Here is a 24,693-nt window from a genome sequence, read left to right on the forward strand (position 1 = left end):
ACCCCATTGGCGGGACAGATGGGACCCAAGGCCCCGGTGGAACGCAGCCTGGGCGCCAGGTGCGGGGTCCCCCGCCGCCGCCCCAGCGCCCTCGCGCGCCCCCTGCCGCCCTCGCCCCCGCGCGCATCAAGGAGCCGGGCTGGAGCGACGTGTTTATTCGGGGTCACGGGTGGGCGGGATCCGAGGCCTGGACGGGGCTGGGATCCAGCTCGGGCTCAGGCTCGGGCTCAGTCTCCGGCTTGGGCTGGGGCTCGGGGTCCGGGCTGCTCTCCTCTGGGGCCTCGTCCCAGGGAAAGGCCTGCACTCCGCGCATCTGCTCCCGGTACACGCGGTCGAAAGCCTCGCTCTGCGCCACCGTGAAGTGGTTCTTCCAGTCCCCGCAGACCCCTGGAGGGGATGGAGGGAGGGACCGCGGGTGAGGAGCCGCTGGGGCGTCCTCCCCTCACCCCTAACATTCCAGCATCTTCCTTCACAGCACCCTCCACCTCCCCAGCGACCTGTCGCCCCCTTTACCTAGGATGGGGGACTCCTACGTGGTCTGTCACCTGCAGGGCTCTGAGCCCTCACCTCCTCCCTCCCCTGGCACCCCACTTCGCCCCTTGACCCTTTGCCTCTGTCCAGCACATCTCTTACAGTCTGGTGGCCTCCTCTGTCCTGTCCCTAACTCTTGTTGCTGGGTGATGACTGGGCCCCTCCCCTGCGGAAACCCGGTCAGGTGTCTGGGGCCTCCTGGCAGCCCCAGGGCCCCGCCACCCCCTGAGCCTCCGGTTTCCTATGTGGTCATGGGTGATCAGCGGGGCACTGGAATCCTGGGGCCCATGTCATTCCCATCACAGTAGCTTGTAGAGAGGCCCTATCCGGCCCTAGCCGGGCCCCCAGGTGCCTCCAACCCAACTTGGATCTGTGGATATGTAACTCTGCATGTCAAAGGGAACTTGGAAGATGTGATGAAGGGTCTTGAGTCGGGAGATGGTTCTAGATTATCTGGGTGAGCCCAATGTCACCACAAGGAATGCTTTCTTTTCCCCCTTGTACTGGGAATTGAACCCAGGGGCACTTTACCCGAAAGCTACAGCCCCAGCCCTCTATTTTTAAATTTTGAAGCAAGATCTCTATAAATTGCTTAGAGCCTCACTAAATTGCTGAGGCTGGCCTCAAATTTACAATCCTCTAGCACCAGCCATTGGAATCACGGGGTGTACAGCACAAGGAACCTTAAATGAGGGAGGCTGGAGGACCGAGGGTGCTCGGCTGCTGGCTTTGAAGATGCAGGAGGAGGCCAGATGCTGGGAATGTAGGTTAGTGAGAAACCAAAAAGATTCTCCTGTGAAGTCTTCAGAAGATTTCTGGTCCTTTTGGCCTGATGTTACCCAGGCAGACTGATTTTGGATCTCTGACCCCCAGAGGTGTAAGCTGAGAACAGGTGTGTGCTGTTTGTGGCCTGTGTCAGTTGGTTAGAGCAGGACTAACTGCTTCTACCCCTGCTCTGTAATCCGACACTGGGGTATTTCTTCTTAATGCCAAGGAGGATTTGTGGGGCCTTGGCCTGGTTGGCAGCCTGGATCGGTGCCCATGGGGTCCTGTTCCCTGGAGAGGAGAGAGAGACTCAGAGCAGAGACTCGTGTGCCAGGCTCTATACTGAGCTCTGTGAGCAAAGTCAATCCTGGGTTCTTAGTGACCCTGTTCACCCCTACACTCCAGCTGGGAAAACTGAGGCCCAGAGAGGCTAAGGAACTGGCCCAAATCACACAGCGATCTGGTGGCCTGGTGGGGCCTGAATCCCGGAGCCCAGAGCTCCCTCACCTTTCCGGAGGAAGGCCCCTTGGCGGTGGTCCAGCAGGCTGGTGGGCAGCAGCGTGTAGTTGGACATGGAATTGGCCTTCATGGCACCGAAGGTCGAGTGTGCCACCACAGAGCTCAGGGCCTCCTCGTCCAGCGGCCGGCCCAGGAACTCACAGATGCGCTGTACGGAGCCTTGGAGGTCCTGGGAGCGGCGGAGAGTGGGTGGGGAGGGGTCAGCAGTGGGAGGGCGCCGCATCCAGGGGGCTGGATGCCAGGTCCTGGCCCTGAGTGGCCGGGTGCCTCCTGTCCCTGCCTATTTTCCCACCTCTGTCCAAGGCGAGGCCAAGGGGTTGGGCCTCGCAGTTTGGAAGGTTCTGAATGGGGGCTGGGTGCACCTGAGGTCACAGCGGGTCAGAAGTCAGCTCAGGGCCTTTTGGAGCCCATCCTCCCTGGGGTCAGAAGCAGGCAGCTCCTGGTCAGCTCCTCTGGGCCCCCCTTGGGAGCGCCCTCCGTGTCCCAGCCACAGGGCTAGACTCCCAGGCCTGGCCACACCCCGCCGTCCCCCTCACCCTACACCCCTGTCATCAGCCTGTCCCTCCTGCCCTCTGCCTCTGCCGTCCTGCCCCAGCCTCCTCCCCGGCCTCCCTGCCCCCAGCCTCGTCCCCATTCCACATACACTGCTGCCCCTCTCCTCCCAGCTTTCCCACGGCTCCCCAGTGCCCCAGGACAGGGTCCTGATCCCCAGGCCTGCCCTTCCAGGACAAAGTGGCCTGGTCTCAGCTCCTCCCAAGGCCTCCCACCCTGTCCTTCCAGAACTTTCCCTCCTATACTTTCCTCCCTCCAGACCTGGCACTGGGCTGTCAGAATGTCCTCTGTCATTGATGCATTCTGAATATCACCTTCCTTGGGACAGTGATCATTGAAATCACTGCAGAATGAGCACCTAGTATACACCAAGCTCTGGTCCAAACCCCTCATGTGCATTTTCTGATCCTGTTATCAGCTTTGCAAGTATCATCTGGTTAGTAAATGAAGGCTCAGAGAAGGGAAGACACTTGTCTAAGGCCACACAGCCAGGGAGAAGCTCAGACTCAGGTCTGAAGCTCACAGGCCCCTCTGCCCCACTGCCTTCTGTGATACTCAGCGCCCTGCGCGGCCTGCCTCCAGCTGGACTGCCCTGCTCTTCCAGGTCACCTCTCTTTCTGACCCTCCATCCCCCTGTCTGCTTGAACCACTGCTGTGTCCCAGGAGTGCCAACCTGTGGGCTCAGCCTCCGCCTTGGGGTGGCCCAGAAGTTCTGCTAGGCTCTCTGGCCTACTTTTGGTTTGGAGAACAAAGCTTGATGGAAAAGGTCCACCCACCCGGGGACAAGGGAACCTCCTCACAGTGGCCGCATCTTCCACCCTCCCCTGTTCCATCAAAAGACATTTACCCGGATGGAAAAAAGAAATTACGGAGGGAGCCTGGGGGAGGGCTGTGCGCCTCGGTGAGCTCTCTCAAGTTCTTAACTCCCCGTTTGCTCCCCGGAGAGGAGGGGGATGGCCGCGTGGGGCAACCACGGGAAGCTGCATCAGAGGCAGGTAGCCTGGCCGGTCCCTGCTGTGGGGGATTAAGTGCCGTCACCTTGGGATTCAGCACCAAGTGGCAGACATTCGCTCTGTTTCCGGGTCAGGTCTGCCCTCTCCACCGCTGTCCACGCGGTGCTCACGAGGCTGGACCTGATCGGTGGTCACAGTGCCCCGGTGCCGGAATCCCCGGGGCCCTAGCTGTGAGTCATTCTTTTCACCCCGTTTTAAGGGTGAGACTTCTGGGCCCCGGCACGTTTCTGCTCCTGCTGCTGCTGCGGCTCGGGTGCTGGGATGCAGCCAGGGAGCTGCGCCACCCGGCCCCCAGCTCCAGCCTGAGCTGAGGGTTTCAAGGGGCCTTCAACTTTGTGGGACACCAGAGTCCAGACCCTTCCCCTGCAAAGAGCGCAGCAGGAAGGAGTCCACCGGGAGCATGTGGAGCTTGCACCCGGGAAAGCGCAGGCTGGGGCAGGGACCCGGAGCGGAACAGGCCGGAGGCTCAGGAGGCCGAGGCAGGAGGATGGCGAGTTCAAAGCCAGCCTCAGCAACGTAGGGAGACCCATTCTAAGAATAAAATAATTTGAAAAAGGGACGGGGATGTGGCTCAGTGGTAGAGCACCCCGGGTTCCGTCCCCAGTGTCAGAGAAAAAAAAAGAAAACAGGAACCTTGAATGGTTGGGCTTGGGCTTGTTGGCTGTGGATTGTTCTGGAAGCCCAGCATCTGTCTGATAGCTGGCCAGAGCCATAGCCACCACCCTGCCTGGCCCCTGGGAGCCACCCCTGAGTGCACCAGGCAAGGCGCCCCTTGACCTGTGCCTGCCCCAGGGCCCTCGGAGGGGTCCAGCTGGGATCCCAGTGTGTCCCCCAGGCTGTTCCTCCACTGTGTCCTCTGCCGGTCCTCAGGCTCCACACAACTCCCCTTGATCGCATTCGCCCTCTCCCCCCAGCTCAGAGACGAGGTGCAGTCCTCCCGGCGGCTCCACCTTCCACCCTCTCTTTTCCTATTTTCCTTTGTCCTCTGCAGGGATCTCTTGCTCTCCTGTTCTTTTTTTTTTTTTTTTTTGGTGGGGGGTGCAGGGGCAGATACTGGGGATTGAACCCAGGGGCACTCAACCACTGAGTCACATCCCCAGCCCTTTTTTGTATTTTATTTAGAGACTGGGTCTCCCTGAGTTGCTTAGGGCCTTGATGTTGCTGAGGCTGGTTTTAAACTCGAGATACTCCTGCCTCGGCCTCCGGAACCGCTGGGGTTACAGGTGTGAGCCACTGTGCCCAGACTCTTTGTTTTCCTAAGAACCCTTCAAGGAAAAGAAGCAACCTCAGGGCCTTTGCACTGGCTATTCCCCTGCCTGGGACACTATTCCTCCTCCATGTCTCCAAGGCTCTCTGTCTCTCTCTCCTCCTTGAGACCTTGGCTTGGTGTCACCTTTGCCTCAGAGGCTCCCTTTGACTGCCCTGTTCTGAATTGCTCAGGGTCTCTGTTCCTCATCCCCTGGTGCACTGGGGCACAGCGGGGAGGGTAGAGGGCTGGCGAGGCAGAGGTGGGGACTCACCCGCTGCAACTCCTCGTAGGTGAGGAGCAGGAAGTTCTCTCTGCCCTGCATCCGAATCCAGCCCTTAATGTGGTCGAACCAGGAGCCGAACTGCACTGGGGGCAGAGGGGCAGGGGTGAGGGTGGGCAGCAGCTGCTTGGGGTCCCAAAGGCACCAACTCCACCTCAGGACGCGACACCACCCCCCCCCCCGCCGTCACAACGCCAGAGTGGACACCCTCCTGCATCTGCCAAGTTCACTGCATCTGCCTCTAGCCCACTCCTCCCCAGCTCCCCACCATGGGCGGCCCTTGACCATCTGCCTGTGTCCCTCCTCTGTCTGTCCGTCCCTCCATCTCCCTGCCTCACTTCCTGGCCTCCCCCCCACTCTGTAAGGTCCCTTTCTTCCTTATCCTCTTCCGTCTGGGTCCCCTGCTCCACCAGGGCTCACCTTCACCCTTGAGGAAGTTCTCCAGGAACTGGTCAGGGGTGCCAGGGTCCTTCAGTTGCCTGGCGATCTTGGAGTAATGGTAGAAGGAGACCACCACGTCCCGGGGGTTCCTGCTTAGGTAGATCACCTGCACGCGGATGGCCAGGACAGGGACAGACGTCACACAAAGGCAGAACCCCAGACCCAAGGTTGCTGCCCGCCAGCCCCTCTTGTGACCCTACGGCAGGAAGGATGCGGGGCAGACTCCCCAGGAGATGGGAGCGCTCCTTCCAACCAGGAACAGGGAGGAGCTGTTTCTGGGCCAGCTGGAGGGACAGTTTGGCCTCAGAGAAAAGAGGTGGAGAGAGAAGGTGCGGGATTCAGGACGGGGGTGCTCAGGGCAGGGGGCATGGACCAGGAGACAAAGCTGGCCCCCTTTTCCGTTCCCATAGCGGGGCCCCAGCCCCTTCCTTGGCCTTCCAGCCTCCCCTGGACCCTCTTTCTACCCCTGGAGCCCTGCCCTCCTTGCTTACTGCCCCCTCTGGCTCCCGGGGCCCCAGCACAGAGCCACCTGGGCTGGCGTCTGAAGCCTGACAACCTGCTGCTCTTGTTTTTGATACTGGAGATTAACTCAGGGCCACTTGACCTCTGAGCCACATCCCCGGCCCTTTTTAGTATTTTATTTAGAGTCCACAGAAGCGCTCAGGGACTGACACAGGCATCAGGGGTGGATGCCAAGAAAGAAATCCCAGGTCCCCTAGATGGAGACCAGTGTGACTTCTGATGTCAGGTGGGTGCATGCCGGGACACCCACCTGGCCCTGTGTAGTAGACGGATCACTTTGCCCAAAGAAAGATCTGGAACTTGCCCCCGGGTCCAGGAGGTAAGCTGGAAGGCCTTGGAGTTTCTCACTTAATAAGGATCTTTGCCCGCATAACATTCAGGAAAGGGCCTGTCGGTTCTAGACGTGGGCAGGCTTTTCCCTCGTTATTCCCTAAGCTGCACAGTAGGACGACGGCTGTCTGTCATAACGCTTGCCTTGCACGTGGGGCGGGGGTGGGGGGGATGATTTAAAGTGCCCAGGTCATGTGCAAACGCAATGCCCTTCTATATAAAGGGACTTCGGCAGCTGCAGGTTTGGTAGCCGCACAGGGGCTGGAACCAAGGCTCAGGGAGGCTGAGGGAGGATGGTACCGAGGGGTCCCACACAGACGTGTCAGATCTGTGCACCTCCTTGCCCCTTGCAGTCCCGGCCTAGACCAGGTTAGGCCTGGACCAGGGTCGCCCGGCACAGCCCACCTCCCTCCTGGCCCAGCAGGGGGCAGTATCATCACGGCTCAGCTGTCACCTTGACTCATCTGTCAGCACAGCCTCGTCCTTCCCTCCTCAAACACACCTCCAGCCCAGTCCCTTTCCTTCACCTCAAGGCCACCACCCTGGTCCAGTTGTCACCTCCCACCGGCACCAGAACCAACAGGGCTGCTTCCTCTCTGCCTCCCTGCTTCTGCCCTAGCCCTGACGGTGTCCCCCCACCTGGCAGCCAGGGGGCGCCAGCCAGCCCAGGCCTGATCACCACCCTCCTAAATCCTCAGGGCCCTCATCTCCACCCCTTCCCCTCATCCACTTGTTTCCAGACACACCCCCCTCACCACAGGGCCTTTGTGCCCGCTCTCCCCTCTGTCAGAGTTCCCGATGTCTGTTTACTACTGTGCCAGGTCAGAGCCCCACACACAGTAGGTGCTCAACGCACAGGTGCTGAATGGATCTGCTGATCATGCTCCCTCTTCCTGCCCCCCCCATCCGCCCCCCCACCTTGGCCTTGGTGCTGAAGAAGGCCTTGGGAAAGAGCTGGATGGGGAGGTGGGAGCTCAGCAGGCGGGGGCTCGTCTGGTCCTGGAGGGTGAAGGCGCTTATGATGGTCTCACACCAGGGCGCGCGCTCCCAGATGGGCACCGAGCGGATCCAGGAGGGGTCCCCGTTCTTCAGGATCAAGCTGAGGATCTCGATCATCCAAGTGGTGCCTGTTGGGGGAGATGGGCAGCGCAGTCAGGGGTGGGACACCGTCAGGGTCATGGCAACAAGGTCGACGGAGTGCTCTGCCACCGTGGGAAGAGCCGGGTTGAGCGGCCTCATCCTCAGAGCAGGAAACCCGGCCTCAAAAGAATCAAAGCCACTGGTTCCAGGTGGTGGGGCTGGGCAGTGCCATGTGGCACAGATGGCCTCTGGCTGCCCAGTCCCGGTCCACTTTCCTGCTGGGGCTGTATTTTCTGGTCTCTGTGTGGGGCCATGTGACTGTCTGGCCAGGGACAAGTAGGTGGCAGCCACCTCTGCAGCCATTTCCAGGCCTGGCCCCAAAACACCAACTCTCTGCCGGCTGGTCACAGAGACTCCAGGGATGGCAGGCGCCAGATGGCCATGGCAGCGTGGATTTCCCTCCCCCCATCCACCTGACGGCTCTGGGGTTTGCAAGAACAAGAAATAAATTATGGGGTTCAGCCACTGACATACCTAGGCTTTGGTGGCAGAGCAGCAAATCCCCCCTTTAAGTTGGAATTGAGCCCATGGTGCCTGGGTATAAGGTCTGCTTATTCCGCTGCCTTGTTTTGAGCCCCAGGACCCTAGATATAGGCAGCCCCCCATCAGCGGGGTGCAGATGGGCTCAGAGGGCAGGAGACCAGGGCAAAGCGATGAACAATTATACTCCTGCCCACAACAGCCTATGATTAGGGTTCCACTGACTGGGATTCCAACCACCACCCCTGCGACCATCATCCGCGTGTGGTCTGCTGCCTCTCCAAGCGCTGGCGGGTGATGTTGGAGCTGGACCCTGGGAACCCCTTGCCCTCCCAGCTGGCTGGGCCCGGCTTTGCCAGTAGAGGGCGCTGGAGGAACGCAGCAGCCGCCCACGGGTCCTCACCGGCTCCTCTCCAGGATCTTGTGGATTCACAGATCTTATCTTGTGGTCACCAGCCACCAGCCCAGTGACACTTGTCTCCTCCCCCAGGAAATGTCAGCTCCGGTGAAAGTCGAATCTTAGCTGGGGGAGGGGGAGTCCCTCTTCCAGATTCACTGGGGCTTAGACCAGCCCTGGAAGCAGTGGCTGCTTGCTGCATTAGCTGTTCCCGAGTCCTTCTGAGTCTCTAGCCTTTTGTAGTGGAAGCCCCTGTTACGGGGGCTAAGTCTACCTCTGAATAATGCAAATTTACCATCGAACCTTTTTAAGGTTAGCTGTACAGTGGCGTGAAGTAAAATCACACCACTGGGCAACCGTTAGGCCACCGCCACAGCTGTCATGTGCAGAATGGAAACTCTGGACTCTCAACCCACTCCCACCTCCCATGGTCCCTCACCCCCTGGCACCCACCCTGGAATGTGACCATCCCAAGTGCCTCTACGAGTGGACCTGTGTGTCTGGCTTCTTGGCACAGTGTCTGAAGGTTCATGTGAGTTATAGCATGTACCAGGATCTTCCTCTTCTTTAAAGGCTGAATGATGGACTCGTTCTTTGATGGACATCGGGCTGTTTCCACTTTCTGGTCATTCTGAATGATGTGGCCCTGAACATCGACATGCCAATATCTACTTGAGTCCCTGCCCTCCGATTTTTTTTCTTTTTTGGAATATATATCAAAAAGTGACCTTATGGACTATATGATAATTCTATGTTTAATTTTTCTTTTTAGGAAGCACCAGAGCGTTTTCCATAGTGGCTGTACCATTTTATCCTCCCACTAACAGTGCACCAGGCTCCAACCAATTTTTCCACATCCTTGCCAATACTTCTGAATTTCTAAAAAGCCACCCCAATGGCCCTTAAATCCTTCTTTGCATTAAGCCTCTCCTGTCGAAATGACTGTGTGGTTTCAGTCTCCTGTCTGCGGCTGACTGATGCACCCGTGTGAGATGGTTTAGTTGATGCCAAGTGTCTTCACAGTTCATTTTCCCCTCCTGGTGATAGTATCAGAATATTTAAGGTTCATTGAGCACGCTGGCATTCACCCAGAAACTACAGCCCCCAGAATCCTTTGCAGCTGGGTATGGTCACGTGACTAAGCTCTGGCCTATGAGCTGTGAGTAGAGGGGACAGCACTTTCTGGGCCCTGCCTTTAAGAGGAGCTGCTTGTCCTCCATACCCTTTCCCCTTTTTTCTTCCCTTTTCCCTTTGCCGACAGGACTCTGGAAGTGGTGTTGCCAAAGAGGACGACACCATTTTAGAAGCCACCAAGCTAGAAGGGCATTCTAAGCCTTTCTGACTTCTTGGAATGGAGTTACTTGCCTGCTCAAATGCCCACCTACCTGAACTGTTATTGGGGAGAAAATCCTGGTTATTTCTTGGGGTCTCTTTGTTACAGCAGCTTAACATATACCCTAACTGATACACATAAGTCCTGTTGTCATTATAGGGGAAAATAAAGAAACTGGAGATGGGGAAAGTAAGGGCTTAGAGATATTCTAGAACTTTCCCACATTTTCTAAGGTAGGAATAACCAAGGGACAAGTGTTTCATCATGGAGTGTTGCTGTGACCTTAAAGCACCAAAAAAGATCCAAGCCTCCACCCGTGATCCTGATGACTGTGGTCCACCACATTGAAACCACAATCAGCCAGGCACGGTGGTGGAGCCTGTCATCCCTCCCAGCTAGCTGCTCAGGAGGCTGAGGCAGGAGGATCCCTTGAGCCCAGGAGTTCCAGGCCAGCCTGGGTAACAGAGTGAGACCTTGTCTTAAAACACAAAGAAACAAAAACCCTGTGATCATGATCATAATGATGAGCCATGAATCCAAAGAGAGCCTTAAAATTAGGAAGTCAACTTGATACATGATTTTAAAGATATGCATAGAAAAATTATGATGAAAGTAAAAAAAAAACAACTGGGGAACATATTTATAATTCAGTCTCCGTGAAGAATTAAGTTCACTAATATATAAAGAGCTCCTATGAAACAATGAAAGACCAAGAGTTCAATGGGGGGGGGGGGGGCGGGTACCAGAGATCATCCTAGAAAAGGAAATATGAATAGTTTAAAAAAAACAAAATTAAAATGTGCTCAGGCTGGGGTGTGGCTCAGTGGTACAGTACCTCTGGGTTCAGTCCCCAGTACCAAATAAACAAATAAAAGGAAAAGATAAAAAATTACTAAGTGTTAATCAGTAAGCAAATGGTTAAACAAGAATGATTGTATGTCAGTGTCGTGAAATACTGCGGAACTGTTAAAGAAAAAAAAACAAAAAACAGCTGGGGTTGGGTATGATGTAATCCCAGCAACTTGGGAGGCCGAGGCAGGAAGATTGCAAGTCTGAGGCCAACCTCCACGACTTTGAGAAATTTCTTTCTTTTCTTTCTTTCTTTCTTTTTTTTTTAAGAGGATGGGCTGGGGATGTATTGTGGTTGTAGAGCATTTGCCCAGCATGTGTGAGGCACTGGGTCCGATCCCCAGAACTATCTCAAAAGAAAAAGTGAATGTGATGTTATCTACACGTGACAGGACTGAGGAGAAGTTAATCCATTTTAAATCTATTAAAAAAAAATAAACACAAAATATCTGGACATCCATACACAAAGAACCTTGATCTCCACCTAATACCACGGATAACATCCAGCTCAAAATGGATCACAGATTTAAATGTGCAATTTAAACCTGTAAAATTTCTAGAAGAAGAAACAGAAGACATCTTTGTGGTCATAGGTTAAGCAAAGATTTCTTAGATACGACAAAAGCATGATATGTAAAAGGACAAAGTGACTAATTGGATCTCATCCAGATGAAGAATCTCTGCTCTTATGCTCTGATAAGAGAGCGCTCAGACAGCCGCAGCCAGGAGGAGGCTTCAAGACGCGTATCTGATCAAGGGTTCCCCCATGGACTGTAAAAGAAATGTCTCGAAACTCAACGATGAGAAAACAAACAGCCCACGAAGAGGAGGAAAGATTGGAAAAGACCCTGTACCACCGAGGACAGAGGACGGCCAGACAGTGCTGACATCAGGGGAAAAGCGAATGAAAGCCACAATCGAACATCAGTCGGCACCTATCAAACCGCTGGAAACCACCTGGTGGTGGTGAGCTGGCAGGATGCAGAGCAGGGGACCCGGTGCCATTGCTGGTGAGCAGGCAAAGTGGCAAAGCCACTGGGGAGAACCGTCCGCTGGTTTTTTTGGGGTTATTTTGGTAGCAGGGATTGAACCCAGGGGTGCCTAACCACTGAGCCACATCCCCAGCCTTTTTCTCTGTTTTATTTTGGGACAGGGGCTCACCGAGTTCTTAGGGCCTTGCCAAGTGGCACCCAGCAGCCTGGTGGCTTCTTATAAAGCTCAACACACGGGGGCCACAGAGCCAGCAATCGCTCATCTGAGTATTTACCCAAGATAAGTGGAAACATATTCCATGCACAGACCTGTCCACAAAGCTTCCTAGAAGCTGTCTCCTATTCACCCTGGAGGAACCGACCCCAGACAGGCCGAGCCCCGTCCCTACAGCCCAAAACCAGCCCGTAACCTGCGGCCTCAGCACCACTCTAACAACCCAAAGTGCATCATGGTGAGTGGAATAAGTCTGTCCTTCGTCTCAAAAGCTGCATGCCACGTGCCTCCATCTAGGTGACATTTAAGAAAGGGCAAGACCATAGGGTACAAGGCGATCACTGGTTGCCAGGGGGTAGGGTGGAGGGAGGAGTTAATGACCAAAGGCTACAAGGGATGTGGGCAGTTGGGTGTATTCTTCTGTATCTTTTTCTTTTTTTGGGGGGGGGGGGCCCAGGATGCTCAATCACTGAGCCACATCCCCAACCCTTTTAATTTTTTATTTTGAGACAGGGTCTAGCTAAATTGCTGAGGCTGGCCTTGAACTTGCCATCCTCCTGCCTCAGCCTCCCGAGCTGCTGGGATTGCAGGCGTGGGCCACTGGGCCAGCCTCTGTCGTTGCGCTGATAGCTATATGAAGGTTGTGTCCGTCCAATCCCAGAACTCCACAGAACTGAAAACACGTCCACATAAGATCTGTGCGCAGATGACCACGGGGGCATTATCCACAGCAGCCAGAGTGGAAAGGACCGATCGCCCCTCAGCTGATGGGCATCCACTCACAACGTGGCCTGCGCACGCCATGGAGTGTCACTATCATGAGAGGGGGACGAAGCACCTGTGGATGTCACGACGTGAGTGACAGAAGCCAGACACCAAAGCTACTCATTGCATGAGTCCCCACACAGGGAACGCCTGGAACAGGCCAGTCCTGGAGACAGGGAGTGGGCTCTGGGTGCTGGGCCTGGGGAAGGGCGGGTGCCTGGGGAGGCCCGGGCTCCGGGGCCCAGGATTTCTCGATGGAGTGATGGAAATATTCTAAGATGGACTGTGGGGTGGAGGCTCAGCTCTGTGACTGCCAAAGCCTGCGCGGTGTGTGCTCAGTGGGCGAGTCGCATGGAGAGTGGACTATATTTCAGAACTCCTCCACACGCGCGCTCAGAACCCCGTGCTGGTGGCAGCCCGGTGGTGAGCACGTCCTGGGTTTGAGCAGGGCGCTTTGTGCAAGGCCCTGGTTTCAGCCCTAGAACCACAATAAGAAAAAAAGGAAGTGACATGGGGAAGGAGAGGGGGCTTTATGTTTAAAAGGGTGAAGTTACATCATGAAAATTCTCAAAAGTATTCTGAAAATAGTAGTCAACCCTGTCATTTTAGAGACTCAGACTGGAGCACTGCTCCAGAAAAACTGAACTGTGCTTGCTGGCACACACCTGTGATCCCAGAGGCTCAGGAGGCTGGGACAGGAGGATTTCAAGTTCAAGGCTAGCCTCAGCAATTTAGCAAGGCCATATCTCAAAATAAAACAATATAAAAGGCCGGGATTTTTGGCTCATTGGTAAAGCACCCCTGAGGCTCAATCCCCAGTATCAAAAAGACAGACAGACAGACAAAGTGGAGAAACCAGAGACTAATCAATATATATATATTTTTTAATTGAGCCAGTGGTGGTGGCGCATGCCTGTAATCCCAGAGGCTCGGGAGGCTGAGGTAGGAGGATCGAAAGTTCAAGGCCAGCCTCAGAGACTCAGTGAGACCCTGAAATAAAATATAAAATGAGGCTGGGGATGTGGCTTACTGGATTCAGTTCCTGGTACTCCCCTGCCCCCCCAAAAAAGTTGTAGTAGCTGGTAGTAATCAATGCTATGAAGGTCAAGGTACAGGGGGAGCCTGATTTTAGCAGGGGGGAAGCCTACCCCGGGGAGGGAGCCTGCCTGTGGTGTCTCGGAAGGCTGCTTCCGCAGGGGACTGGAAGTGCAGAGGCCAGATTCATCCGGGTGGCTCTTTCCCTGTCCCCCTGGGGGACCCGGCATCCTGGGTCCCTTCCCGCCTGCTCCCCTGGCCCAGCCCCAGCCCCACAGGTACCTGACTTGGGGTAGGTGATGATGAAGATGTCGTCGTCGTGCACATTGGAGGTGTTCTCGGCCTGGCTGATGCTCTCCGGGGAGTAGAGGCCCACGGGGAAGAGGATGCCCTTGTATCTGAAGTATTCGCCCGAGACGGTCTGGCTGTGGGAGGAGAGGGAGACGGCGGTCACCAGGCAGAGCAGCAGCCCTATGGTGTCCTGACGAGTATCACTCCCTCGGTATGGGTGAAGAAAGCCAGGCACAGAGAGGGAGTGTGGCTTGCTCAAAGCCACACAGCGGGCGGGACCCAGAGTGCTCTACACAGCCTACAGAGTGGGGCGGAGGCTTCCCGAGGCAGGCGCCCAGCTCGCCCCTGCTCCAGCACAACAGAATAAAGTGACCTGTGCTGCTTTCCCAGCCCCCCATGCGACAGGTTCAAGCAGCCAAAGTGGCCAAAGGGAGAAGTTTTAAGGGCAACTGGTCAGTCCACAGTCCTGTCAGCCTGGACCTCCCCAGGTGTCGGAGCCTCTGGAGAGGGACCGTGACAGGGCTGGGGAAGGCGCAGCTGAGCAGGGCTCTCCCTCCTCTGTGCACAGCAAGGCCCCCGTGAACTGGCTGGTGTGGTGCTTCTTGACTGTGGGGTGAGGGACAGGAAGGCGAGGGACAGAAGCTAGGTCACCACACTCCTCGTGCAAGGACCTCGAGCCCGTGGTGTGAAGTGGGTATAGCCACTGTCTGTGACTTTTCTGGGATATTTATGGGAATCTGTTGGCTTCCAAAAGGAAATACTTCACTGTGATTTCTTTTCTCATTTGCAATAAACATTCCACCTACCTAAAGATGCAGTCATAGGAAGCAATTCTTATTTATTTTTTCAGGGTTGCTCTTGACATGGATTAAGATTCAGGCCCCACAAACCCAGGACTGGCCCAGTCTTCCCACCACACTGTGTTTCCTTCGATGCATCTCCCTTTACAGCACACATAGGATGATATATTGAACCTTAAAAATTCACGCGAGTAAATAGATTACAGTATTCCCCCCTTATCTGTAGGCAGCAGTCTGTAGGGGACTTCCAAGACCCCCACTGCCTGAAACTTCAGATAGTACCAAACTCTGCATACAAGAATGGCTGTACAGCGGCAGGTGATCTGATAACCATGAGTAACGGGCAGGTACCACATACAGAGTGGAAACACTGGACAAAAAGGTGATTCATGTCTCAGGCGGGATGGATCAGGACAGCGAGAAATTTCATCATGGTGCAGAGAAGGGTGTATAACTTAAAACTTATGAACTGTTAACATCTGGAATCTTCCATTTACTATGTTTGGACCAAAGTTGACCAAGGGTAACTAAAACCAGAGAAGGTGGGGCAGCACAGAAGGGGGACTACAGCACATTGTCTTTGAATTTTATTTCAGAACAGTCAAGAAGACAGTCCCAAATATCTGTGATGTAAAGAGGGTTTGGTTCTGCGGCACAGATGAGACTCGGGAACATAATGCCACACCAGGGACACAACACACCGGACTCCACACTGCAGGGGTCCAACTACAAAAAAATTCAGAATGGGGAAAAGGCCAGCTATGGCGGCGGAGGCGGGAGGGCCGTGCTCCTTGCTGGGGGACAGGGAACAGGCGGCTGGGGGCCCCTCCACCCACGTTGCAAATTCACTGCGCTGTGGGCTGAGACTTGGGGACACGACCCCCCTGTGAGGTTCCCTTTAGAAAAATATTCAGCGAGCGAACGAGTGAATGAAATATCAGGGAAGAAACTTCTTCTGCTAAAATAAAAAGGGGCTGACAATGGTTCAGGCTCCAGTGAGGTCCAAGCGCTGGTTTCGGAGGCCCTTTCTGCTAGCCCCTCCGCACCTGTCCAGTTGGTGGATGAGGAGACCAAGGCCTCCGGGGCTCAGAGGCTCCACCAGAGGGAAGGGCCTGCTGAGACCTGGCACCAGGCGGGGGTCACAGGAGGCCTCGCGGGGGCCCTGGGGTGCCCAGCTCAGCCAGGGTTTCCAAACAGCAGTGTCTGAGGGGCTCGGGAAGTGGGGGGGCGCGGTTTGCTGGTGGAAGGCTGAGGGATGGGGGTACGCTGGTCACCCCCAGGGTTGGGGCCCAGGCATCAACGTGGTTCTGGAGCTGGATCCTGCAGGCTGAGCCTCCGGGTTTGCCATTTTCTAACTGAGCTGCGGCCAGATGCTCAAAAAAAATCTCCCTGTGCCTCAGTTTCCCCACAGCTACAGCAGGGATAAGAGAAGGAGCAAAGCGTATTGGTTGGTGGCATTCACCCCAGTGCAGACTGTGTGGGTCTGAACTCCATCTCCCGCCAGCTGTGTGGCTTTGAGCAAGTCACCTAACCTCTCTGTGCCTGCTTTTTGATTCATGTGATGGGAATAACAATAATGGTCACCTCACAGGGTCATTACAAGCCTGTGAAAGGCTTCAGACTGGACCTGGCATGGACTAAGCACGGCATCAAAGTTTCCTAAATTTTAAAAAATAAGGATGGCAGGAGGGGACAAATGGTTAGGATAAGGCCTGACTCCTGGCTTGCATTCAGGAAGCGGTCGTTGTTGGTCCCTGATGTCATCAGTCAGCCCCCAGGTTGAGCGTGGGGAGTGGAGCAGTGATGTCACCAGTGGCCAGGCCGATGCAGCCCCGTGGGTGGGGCCAAGCCATGGTTCCCAGGCAGATGGGCAGCTAAGCGCCTCACCGAGGCTCGGCCGGGGCCTCTCCTGCCCACCTGCAGGAGGGGAAAACTAAGGGCCACCAGGCCTTCAGGTCCCCAAAACTGAATGAGTCACTGCATTGGTACAAAGTGCCCTACCCCCCACTTCCATATGAGCCGCAGCCCCCTGGACTCCAGGGGGGACCCACAGGGCCGGACCCGGGGCCTTCGCCAGGTTTGAATGAATGAGTGAAGGCAGGGGCTCCCCCGGGGCAGGCGAAGGGGCCCAAGAGCTCTCACATCTCTGTCTGTCCCTGTGGCTCTCAGCCCTGGGTGTGTGGGCGGGGAAGAGCTCCCAAATCTCAGGCCACGGCGTCCACACCTCTCCACCGCGCCTACCTGCTGAGCTCAGGCAACCAGCACCTGAGTCAATAATTGTCCTGGCACCAATGGGGTGAAACTGGGCTGATACACGGGTTTCTGTGCCACAGAGGAGCAGAGATGCAGGTTCAGGGAGGGCTAGCAATCAGCCAACGCCACACAGCAAGACCCGAGCAGAGCTGGGCACAGTGGCGCACTGTGATCCCAATGGCTAGGGAGGCCGAGGCAGAAGGACTGCCAGTTCAAGGCCAGCCTCAGCATCTAAGTGAGAACCTGGCTCAAAATAAAACAAAAAGGGTTAGCAGAGCACAGCCAGGGAGTGGTCCCGGCTACCGGGGAGGCCAAGGCAGGAGGCTCACTTGAGCCCAGGAGTAGGAGGCCAGCCTGGCGACACAGAGAGGCCCCGTCTCCAAAGCAAAACCCAGAACCAGACCCAGCCCGCAGGGCCCCTTGGCCGTGGGCGGCGCCTTTCCCAGCCCTTTCCTTATGTGCACCCCCCCCCATGCCAGCGCAGAGTGCAGAGTGCGGGGCCCACCTCCGGCCCAGTCTCTCTGTTTCCGCCCCAGACCCCCAGTCAATTCTCCCCCCAAGGCAGCCAGAGGTTCTGGTTAGAACCTGCGTCCTCCCCGCAAACCCTCCTGAGTCTCCATGTCACACAAACAGAAGCAAAGGCTTCGCTGCCTCCCCGCTGGCTGCCCTGTCGCCAGCTCACGGCTGCAGCCACACCTCTACCTCGCCGTTCATCCCACACTTCAGGCACAGGCCGGCCACAGGGCCTTTGCACTCACTGTCCCCTTTTCCTTCCGTTCACCCCGCTAGTTTCAAGCCTTTTGCTCTGCTGTTGCCCCTGTCCGCGAGGCTCCCTGACCACCCTGACTGCAGGCGCACCCACGCGTTGCTTTCTGAGGAGATCCAGATTCAGACTTTTTCTTTGGATTTTGAAGTATTTGCATCTGCACTGTAACGAGAGCTGTTGGGATGGGATCCAAGCCTACACACAAAATTCGAAATTCCCCTGGGTCACGTGCACCTTTGTATGCATAGCCGGGAGGTCATTTTATGCAATGGATTTGGACTTGTCCTGAGAGGTGGGGGGGGTGGTGGAATTTTCCACTGTGGCTTTGTACAGATGCTCAAGGAGCATTGGACCTTGGAGCATTTTATTTTCTGAACAGAGACAGCGACCCGGTGCCTAGGCAGCCCCCTGCCCACTTCCCTGCCCGCGACAAGCCAGGGCTTGTTAAGCACTCGTTTTCCTCGGGTCGGCCTTCTCTGCCCACAGAGCCCGGCCCAGAGGAGGCTGTTGAAGGAATAAGAGATGCTGCCTGCGCCTGCGCCCACCGCCTGCGAGACCTAAACGCCTCTATTCTCTGAGCCTCTCTGTTCCTGGCTAACATCACACAGCAGCAGAGAGCAGACCGGGATTGGAGCCCCAGCGTCTGTCCCCAAATGCACACCCTAAACAGCTTAGTGCCAGGGGTGTCTGCCTGGGCCTCTTCCCGGGCTCCTCCTGGGCGCTCCTCCGGGCAGGGGCAGGGGCTGGTTAGGTGGCAGCAGCTATCCTCAGTCCCCATGGCCAGCAGTCCCGGCCTGGCGTCACCTGCGCGGTTCCCTCTGTTCCACACTTTATTTTACACATATTTATAGACGCAGTCAAATATCCCAATAGGAGCAAGGCTTTTAAAGCAGTTTCTGCCTCCTGGGGGTTGATCCAAGACAACAGGAAACCTGTTCCCACTGTCACACGCTCGCACGCTCCTGGCCACCTGGACTCGGGGGAGCCCTGAGTGGGTCCATGGACACCCAGAGGCACCGCCGTTCCCACAGCGCTCCCCAGCGGCGGAGGGGAGACCGCAGGCGCCCCCTGGGGAAGGACCCGAGGCCCAGAGGCCAGAGGGACCCCTTCCTCGCCTTGACTGTGGTCCCCACAGGGCCCCGCGCCCTCGTCCCCAGACCCCCGGGTGTGTTCCATTGCCTGGTAACAGGGACTTGGCTGAGGAATCGCGTCAGGGATCTTGAGATGGGGAGGCGACCCTGGGTTATGGGGTGGGGTGCTAACGGTCCTCACAAGGAGAGAGCAGATGGGAAGCCCGGAGTCCGAGGCCAGAGGTGGCGGCTGGCCCTGCCGAGGGAGGGAGCGGCCTCCAGCCGAGGCCAGGAACAGCTGCCTCTGGAAGCCGGGATCCTCCCTGGAGCCGCGCAGGGACAGCCCTGGTGGCGCGTGGATTCCGGCCCTGGGAAACCCTCCTGGACTTGACCTCCAGACGTGAGAACGCCCTGGGACGTGGTCAGCCATTCGGTTTTTGGGAAATTCTTACAACAGCATCAGGAAACAAATAAACCAGGGATCTCAGAGGCACAACCGCACAGGGGAACGAGCTCCTCTGTTGGGGGCCCCCATGGGAAGGGTCTCTCCCCAAAGGGCAGCTGGGGGGGGGGCGTTGCTGGGGTGAGGCATTGCCTGGGGCGACCATCAGTTCTGGTCCCTGGCTCTGGTCAAGTGCATACTTGAATCAAAACGATAAAAACGATACACTTCCCCCCAAAGGTCCATTTTTTCAAATTAATCATTGTGATTTTTTGTACTAGGGATTGAACCCAGAAGGCTTGACCACTGAGCCACATGCCCAGCCCTTTTTTAAAATATTTTATTTAGAGACAGGGTCTCACTGAGTTGCTTAGGGCTTTGCTAAATTGCTGAGGCTGGCTCTGAACTTGAGATCCTCCTCCTCCTCAGCCTCCTGAGCCACTGTCCCCAGAACAAGGTTGACTTTATTGTGTGATCATCATTATTTTTTAATTACCATTTGTGAGACTGGGGATTGAGCCCAGGGATACTCTATCACTGAGCTACAGCCCCGTCTTATTTTTTTTTATTTTGAGACAGAACCTTGCGAAGTTGCCAAGGCTGGTCTCAAACTTTTGATCCTCCTGCCTTAACCTCCAGAGTCGCTGGGAGGACAGGCATGTGCCACCACGCCTGGCCTGTATAATTATATGTCTCAGAGCCTCGTTCGCATAAATACTTAACACTCATTATTACAATGAAACGTCTGGCAGGCCAGCGTCCCTCCTGGCCACCCAGGGCTGTACTGACGAGCCACCCCCACCTGCATGACAGCCCCACCGGCCATGTGGCAATCTCACGCCCTCTCTGGTTTCATTTGGAGAAGGAGCCATAGAAGGAGGTATCACGGGGGTGGGGAGTGACACAGGGGCCTCTGTTCCAAGGGACCTCCCAGTCTAGTGCCCCAAGAGAGCTTCCGGCCTTTCTGTCTGCAATGGAGGCAAGTCCATTTGCTCATCTCACAAATATTTCCCAGGCCATCCTTGTCCTCGTTGTGTGCCAGACGCAGTGGCACTAGGCAACGGCCAGCACAATAGATGAAAGCCCCTGCCGGAGGTCACACGTAATGATTTAGAGTGGTCCCTGGAAGGTGACAGCCCTGGGGGCTGTGGAGCATTCAGAGTCCCCAGAGCTTGCAATTTCAGATAGGTGGAGTCAGGGAGGCCCCTCTGAAGAGGCCAGGTTTGGGTGAAGACCTGAAGGGGGGGTACCGGGGGCACCTCTGGGATGTGGGGGCCTGTGTGAGGCTGGGGCTGGGACCAAGATCCTGAGGACGGCCCCAGGCCTCTTGGGCTGTCCTGCTGATTCACGCCAGTGGCCAGCTCGCCTGTCCCTGGGGAGGCTGCCAGGGCTCCCAGCCCAAGCGGCATCCAGACACCAGCTGCCAGAATAGACCGTGCAGCCTCCTGACGCCCTGCCGCTGCCCTGCTGTTCTCCTGGCCAGGGGTGCCCTTCCACCTCCCCATGGGCTGGCCAGTGTCCCCAGCTCCACCTCAACAGGATGACTCATGCTTTGGGAAAAAACCCTCTCAGCTGAGCGAGCCAGGCATAACCTCTTGGGGTCACTGAGCAGCATGGAAATAAAGCATCCCTCTTCAGGGTGGGGTCCTCTGGGACCACCTGGGATAAAGCAGGGATCCCCAACCCCAGCCGGTGCTTTCCCATCTCAGCATCCCGTCTGCTGACAATGGTTTTAATACTTAGTGACCATTTTCTTTGTGTGTTAGTTTTTTGGAGAGGGCAGATTGAACCCAGAGTCTCACACATACCAGGCAAGCCTTCTGTCGCTGATCTACATCCCCAGCTCTTTTCAAACTTTAATTTGAGGCAAGTTGCCCAGGCTGGCCTGGAACTTGCAATCCTCCTGCCTCAGCCTCTCAAGCCGCTGGGTTGACAGGTGTGCACCTCAGCGCCCGGCATCTATGACCTTGTTTAAATCTAAGTTCACTAGTAGGCGCTGGGAGGGAGCAGAGATTCCCCGTCTACTGTGCTCCACCTAGAAGGACCAGCCTGTGAAGGGCAGGTCTTGCTGCAGAATAACCAGCAAAAGATGACCTCCCAGTAACCCATGGGATACATAGGTGTCCTTAAGGAAGTGCCCAGAGAAACAGATACCAAGATGATGATTGCAACATTGTTTCAAGAGGAACCAAAAGCAATAATGCAATGGGTAGAGAAGCCAAGGTCCCTGAAAACATTGACATCCAGCCATTCACAAGGAGATGCCGCATCGCGACATAATTATCAAAATTGGTGGACTTTAGATCTGTGCAGTTTATTGTATGTAAATAATTTCTGTAAAAGAAATTCATAAACAGCTGAATGTAAACCCAACTGCTTAGGAGGCTGAGGCAGGAGGATCACAAGTTGGAGGGCAGCCTCAGCAACTTAGCAAGACCCTGTCTCAAAACTTAAAAAAAAATTAAAAGGGTTGGGGATGTGGTTCAGTGGGGGAGTGCTTGCCTAGCATGCACAAGGCCCTGGGTTCCATCCCCAGCACCACAGAATAAAATAAAGAAAAGGTTATGAGGTGGCATTTATTTGGCAAGATATACACACAGAGATCTTTTCTGACCTGAAGCTTTAAAAGTGCTGCAGGGATAGATCTAGGTTTCCCCTAGAACCTCGGTTTCCTCTCCCTGCCTTACTGCACATCTTGAATGATTAATCCTGCACACAATGGCTGGAGTCTGCAGGCGGTCACCCTCCCAATCCTTGCCTGGTGGGACCAGAGGTGACTTGAAGTTGACGGAGCGTGGGCTCCTGACCCACAAGACCAGGAGAGCCCGTGTGGGGCTGGGATGCAGAGGAACCTGTGGCTTCTCCCGTCTTAGCATGGATACCTGTGCATTCGTCCTCGTGTTTAGGAAATGTAATTAGGAAACGCATTCTTGCCCATATCTGTTGGCCATCTAGGATTATGAATGTTACACATACTTGTGACCATGGGGGATACTCAGCTTCCTTGAGGGCTGGGGGTGCAGCTCAGTGGTAGAGCACAGAGTTAGCGTGGATGGGGCCAGGTTCCAGCTGCAGCACACGCGCATGCGTGCACACACACACAAATAGCCTCCGTGGTCATCACCCGCTAGCCAGGCAGGACCCCGATTGGGATTGTAACCTATGCATGATCGCACACATTCACACTTTCTGGCTCTGATTTCTTCCTCCTTCCCCTCCCCCTAACCACGTTAATATGAAACCTACTCTGCAACTTGCTGATTTTTCTATGAATCTCTGATGACAATGTTGCAGATTCATCTGTAGCCGTCTCATTCTTTTCCCTATTTTAACTCTCCTCTCTCTCTCTCTCTCCCTCCCTCTCTCTCTCTCTTTTAAGGCCCAGGCTGGCCTTGATCTCCTGGCCTCCAGTGACGATCCTCCTGCTTCAGGACCACAGGTGGGCGCTACCACATCCGGCTACAACTCATTCTCTTAAACAAGAACTGCCAGACGCCCCACTTCTCTTCTTTAAAAATCAATTGCCTTTGGAGAACGGCTCGCATGGCAGTGGACTTTAGAAAGGCCGCGCCTTCCCGTGATCCAGCCCCTACCAGGGTGCTCAGCCAGCCCCCCGAGGCTTGCTCTGCCCCCCCCAGAGTCTGCTGTTCTGAGATTTTCTGTCCGAGGCCGGGTTTGCCTGGCCTGGACCCTCTAGACTGTCATCACATGAATGCACCCTTTGGCATGTGGGTTTTTCTGCTTGGCATAATGTTGACATTTTCCACGTTTGTGAATACAGTCACCTTTGACATCGTGGGGGTCAGTTTCAGGACCCCCATGTGGCGTCCAAATCTCTGGGTGTCTGTTATAGAATACATTATAGGGTTGGCATGTCGTGGCCTCCCCTTACTTTAAGCCATCTCTAGATGACTCATGATACTTAATACACCGTAATACAATGCAAATAGCTGTTATATTGTATTATTTAATGACAAGAAAAAAAATCCATGCTTTTTTTTTTTTTTTTTTTGGTACTAGTGCACCCAGGGGTGCTTAACCACTGAGCCACATCCCCAGCCCTTTGTTTATTTAGAGACAGGGTCTCACTGAGTTGCTGAGGGCCTCCCTAAGTTGCTGAAGCCGACTTTGAACTCCTGATCCTCCTGCCTCAGCCTCCTGAGCCACTGGGATTACAAGCATGTGCCCTTGCACTTGGCTTAAAAAACATTTCTAAGGTCTCGTGGCCTAAATCTGTGATTGTGGTACCCGTGGATTTGGAGGGGTGACTGAGTAAAATTCCACTATGTGAACTGATGCCAGGGTGCCCTCCGTGTCCCCGTGCATGGCTGGGCTGTTTACTCCTAAAGCTGCGTCAACCATCCTTGTCTGTGTGAATCTACCTTCTCATTTCTCCTGGGCAAATAATTAGGAGTAGAATTTCTGGTGGTATCAAACAGTTCAGATTATGGCAACCATAAAATAAGTCCCTGCCCATACTGGAGATTGATCAAACCCAGGGGTGACCTACTACTGAGCTAAGCCTCCCGATCCCTTTTTTATATATTTCAGACAGGGTCTTGCTGAGTTGTTGAGGCTGGCCTCGAACTTGTGATCCTCCTGCCTCAACCTCCTGAGTTGCTGGCATTACAGGCGTGGGTCACCCCGCCGGGCACAGAAAGTAAGATCCCTTATTCTTTTTTTCTGTCAGCAAATTCTTTCCCTTTGAGGAATCTATAAGAATTTTAAGATGATTTTTAAAAGCACAGTTGAGATAGATCGCCCTGATGTATTACTTTTATAATTATAATAGAAAAAATATCTAGCTAAAGAAATCAACCTGCGTCTTCAAGTCCTCAGGGTTCTCTGGGCTGTGGCTGCTGGGCTCTGAGCTCGAGGACCCAGACTTGGGTTTAAGAAAGCAGTTTTACCTCCGGGAGGGGGTAGGCTGCCCAGAGTGATGCCCCGGGTGGGATGCGGTTCTCAGGAATCCAGCTAAGGACTCACTTACAGGCCCATTTAAGAGAAGGGGGACACTAGCTGGGTGGATGGCCCAGCCTGTAATCCCAACTACTTGGAGGCAGAGGCAGGAGGATGGCAAGATTGAGGCCAGCCTCAACAACTTAGAAAGACTCTATCTCAAAATTAAACACACACACACACACACACACTCACACACACAGGGCTGGGGTGTGGCTCAGGGGTAGAGCACCCCTGGGTTCAAAACAAAACAAACATAGAGAGAGGGAGGGAGGGAGGAGAGAGAAGGCCAGGAACATGGAGGCTCTGAGGCAGGGCGTCTCACCCACATGCACCCTACGGAAGCCACACTTTGCTTCCAATTCCCAGGCTCTGTCCCTTGAAGCCTGGCGGTGTCTGTGCGGGCTGTCAGGCCGCCTGCCCCGCCCAGCGGCCTCAGCCCAGGCCGTTCAGTTCTGGCGGAGGGCTCTGCCCGTCCTGGAGCGCCATGCTCCACCGCACCAGCCGCGGCCTAGCCTGGGGCTCTGCCTCCCCATCCTTGGTCCTTCCTTCTCAGTGCACGCTCGCTCGGTCTCTCTCCCTGCCACCTTCCGTCTATTAGGTGCCTACTGTGTGCCTCTCCTGCCCTTGGGGCGCACACAGCCTGCATCTGAGCCTCAGGGAGGACAGGGCTGCAGGGACAGCCGCCTGTGACTTGGTGAGCTG

The 24,693-nt window shown here is 55.3% G+C and overlaps 1 protein-coding gene across 1 annotated transcript in view; it reads right to left on the reverse strand.

Moving 5' to 3' along the window:
• Positions 1-163: 163 nt before the first annotated feature.
• Positions 164-24,693, reverse strand: part of Sult2b1 (sulfotransferase family 2B member 1) — a 29,494-nt gene continuing 4,964 nt past the window's right edge. The window contains exons 2-7 of the mRNA XM_027920506.2: positions 13,690-13,832; positions 7,121-7,329; positions 5,330-5,456; positions 4,901-4,995; positions 1,804-1,984; positions 164-387 (exon numbers count right to left, since the gene is read on the reverse strand). Of these exons, the coding sequence (XP_027776307.2) occupies positions 164-387; positions 1,804-1,984; positions 4,901-4,995; positions 5,330-5,456; positions 7,121-7,329; positions 13,690-13,832 (979 nt within the window). The remainder of the gene's footprint in view (positions 388-1,803; positions 1,985-4,900; positions 4,996-5,329; positions 5,457-7,120; positions 7,330-13,689; positions 13,833-24,693) is intronic.

This window comes from Marmota flaviventris, chromosome 18 (genome assembly GCF_047511675.1).
Source record: "Marmota flaviventris isolate mMarFla1 chromosome 18, mMarFla1.hap1, whole genome shotgun sequence".
Classification (NCBI taxonomy): Eukaryota; Metazoa; Chordata; class Mammalia; order Rodentia; family Sciuridae; genus Marmota; species Marmota flaviventris.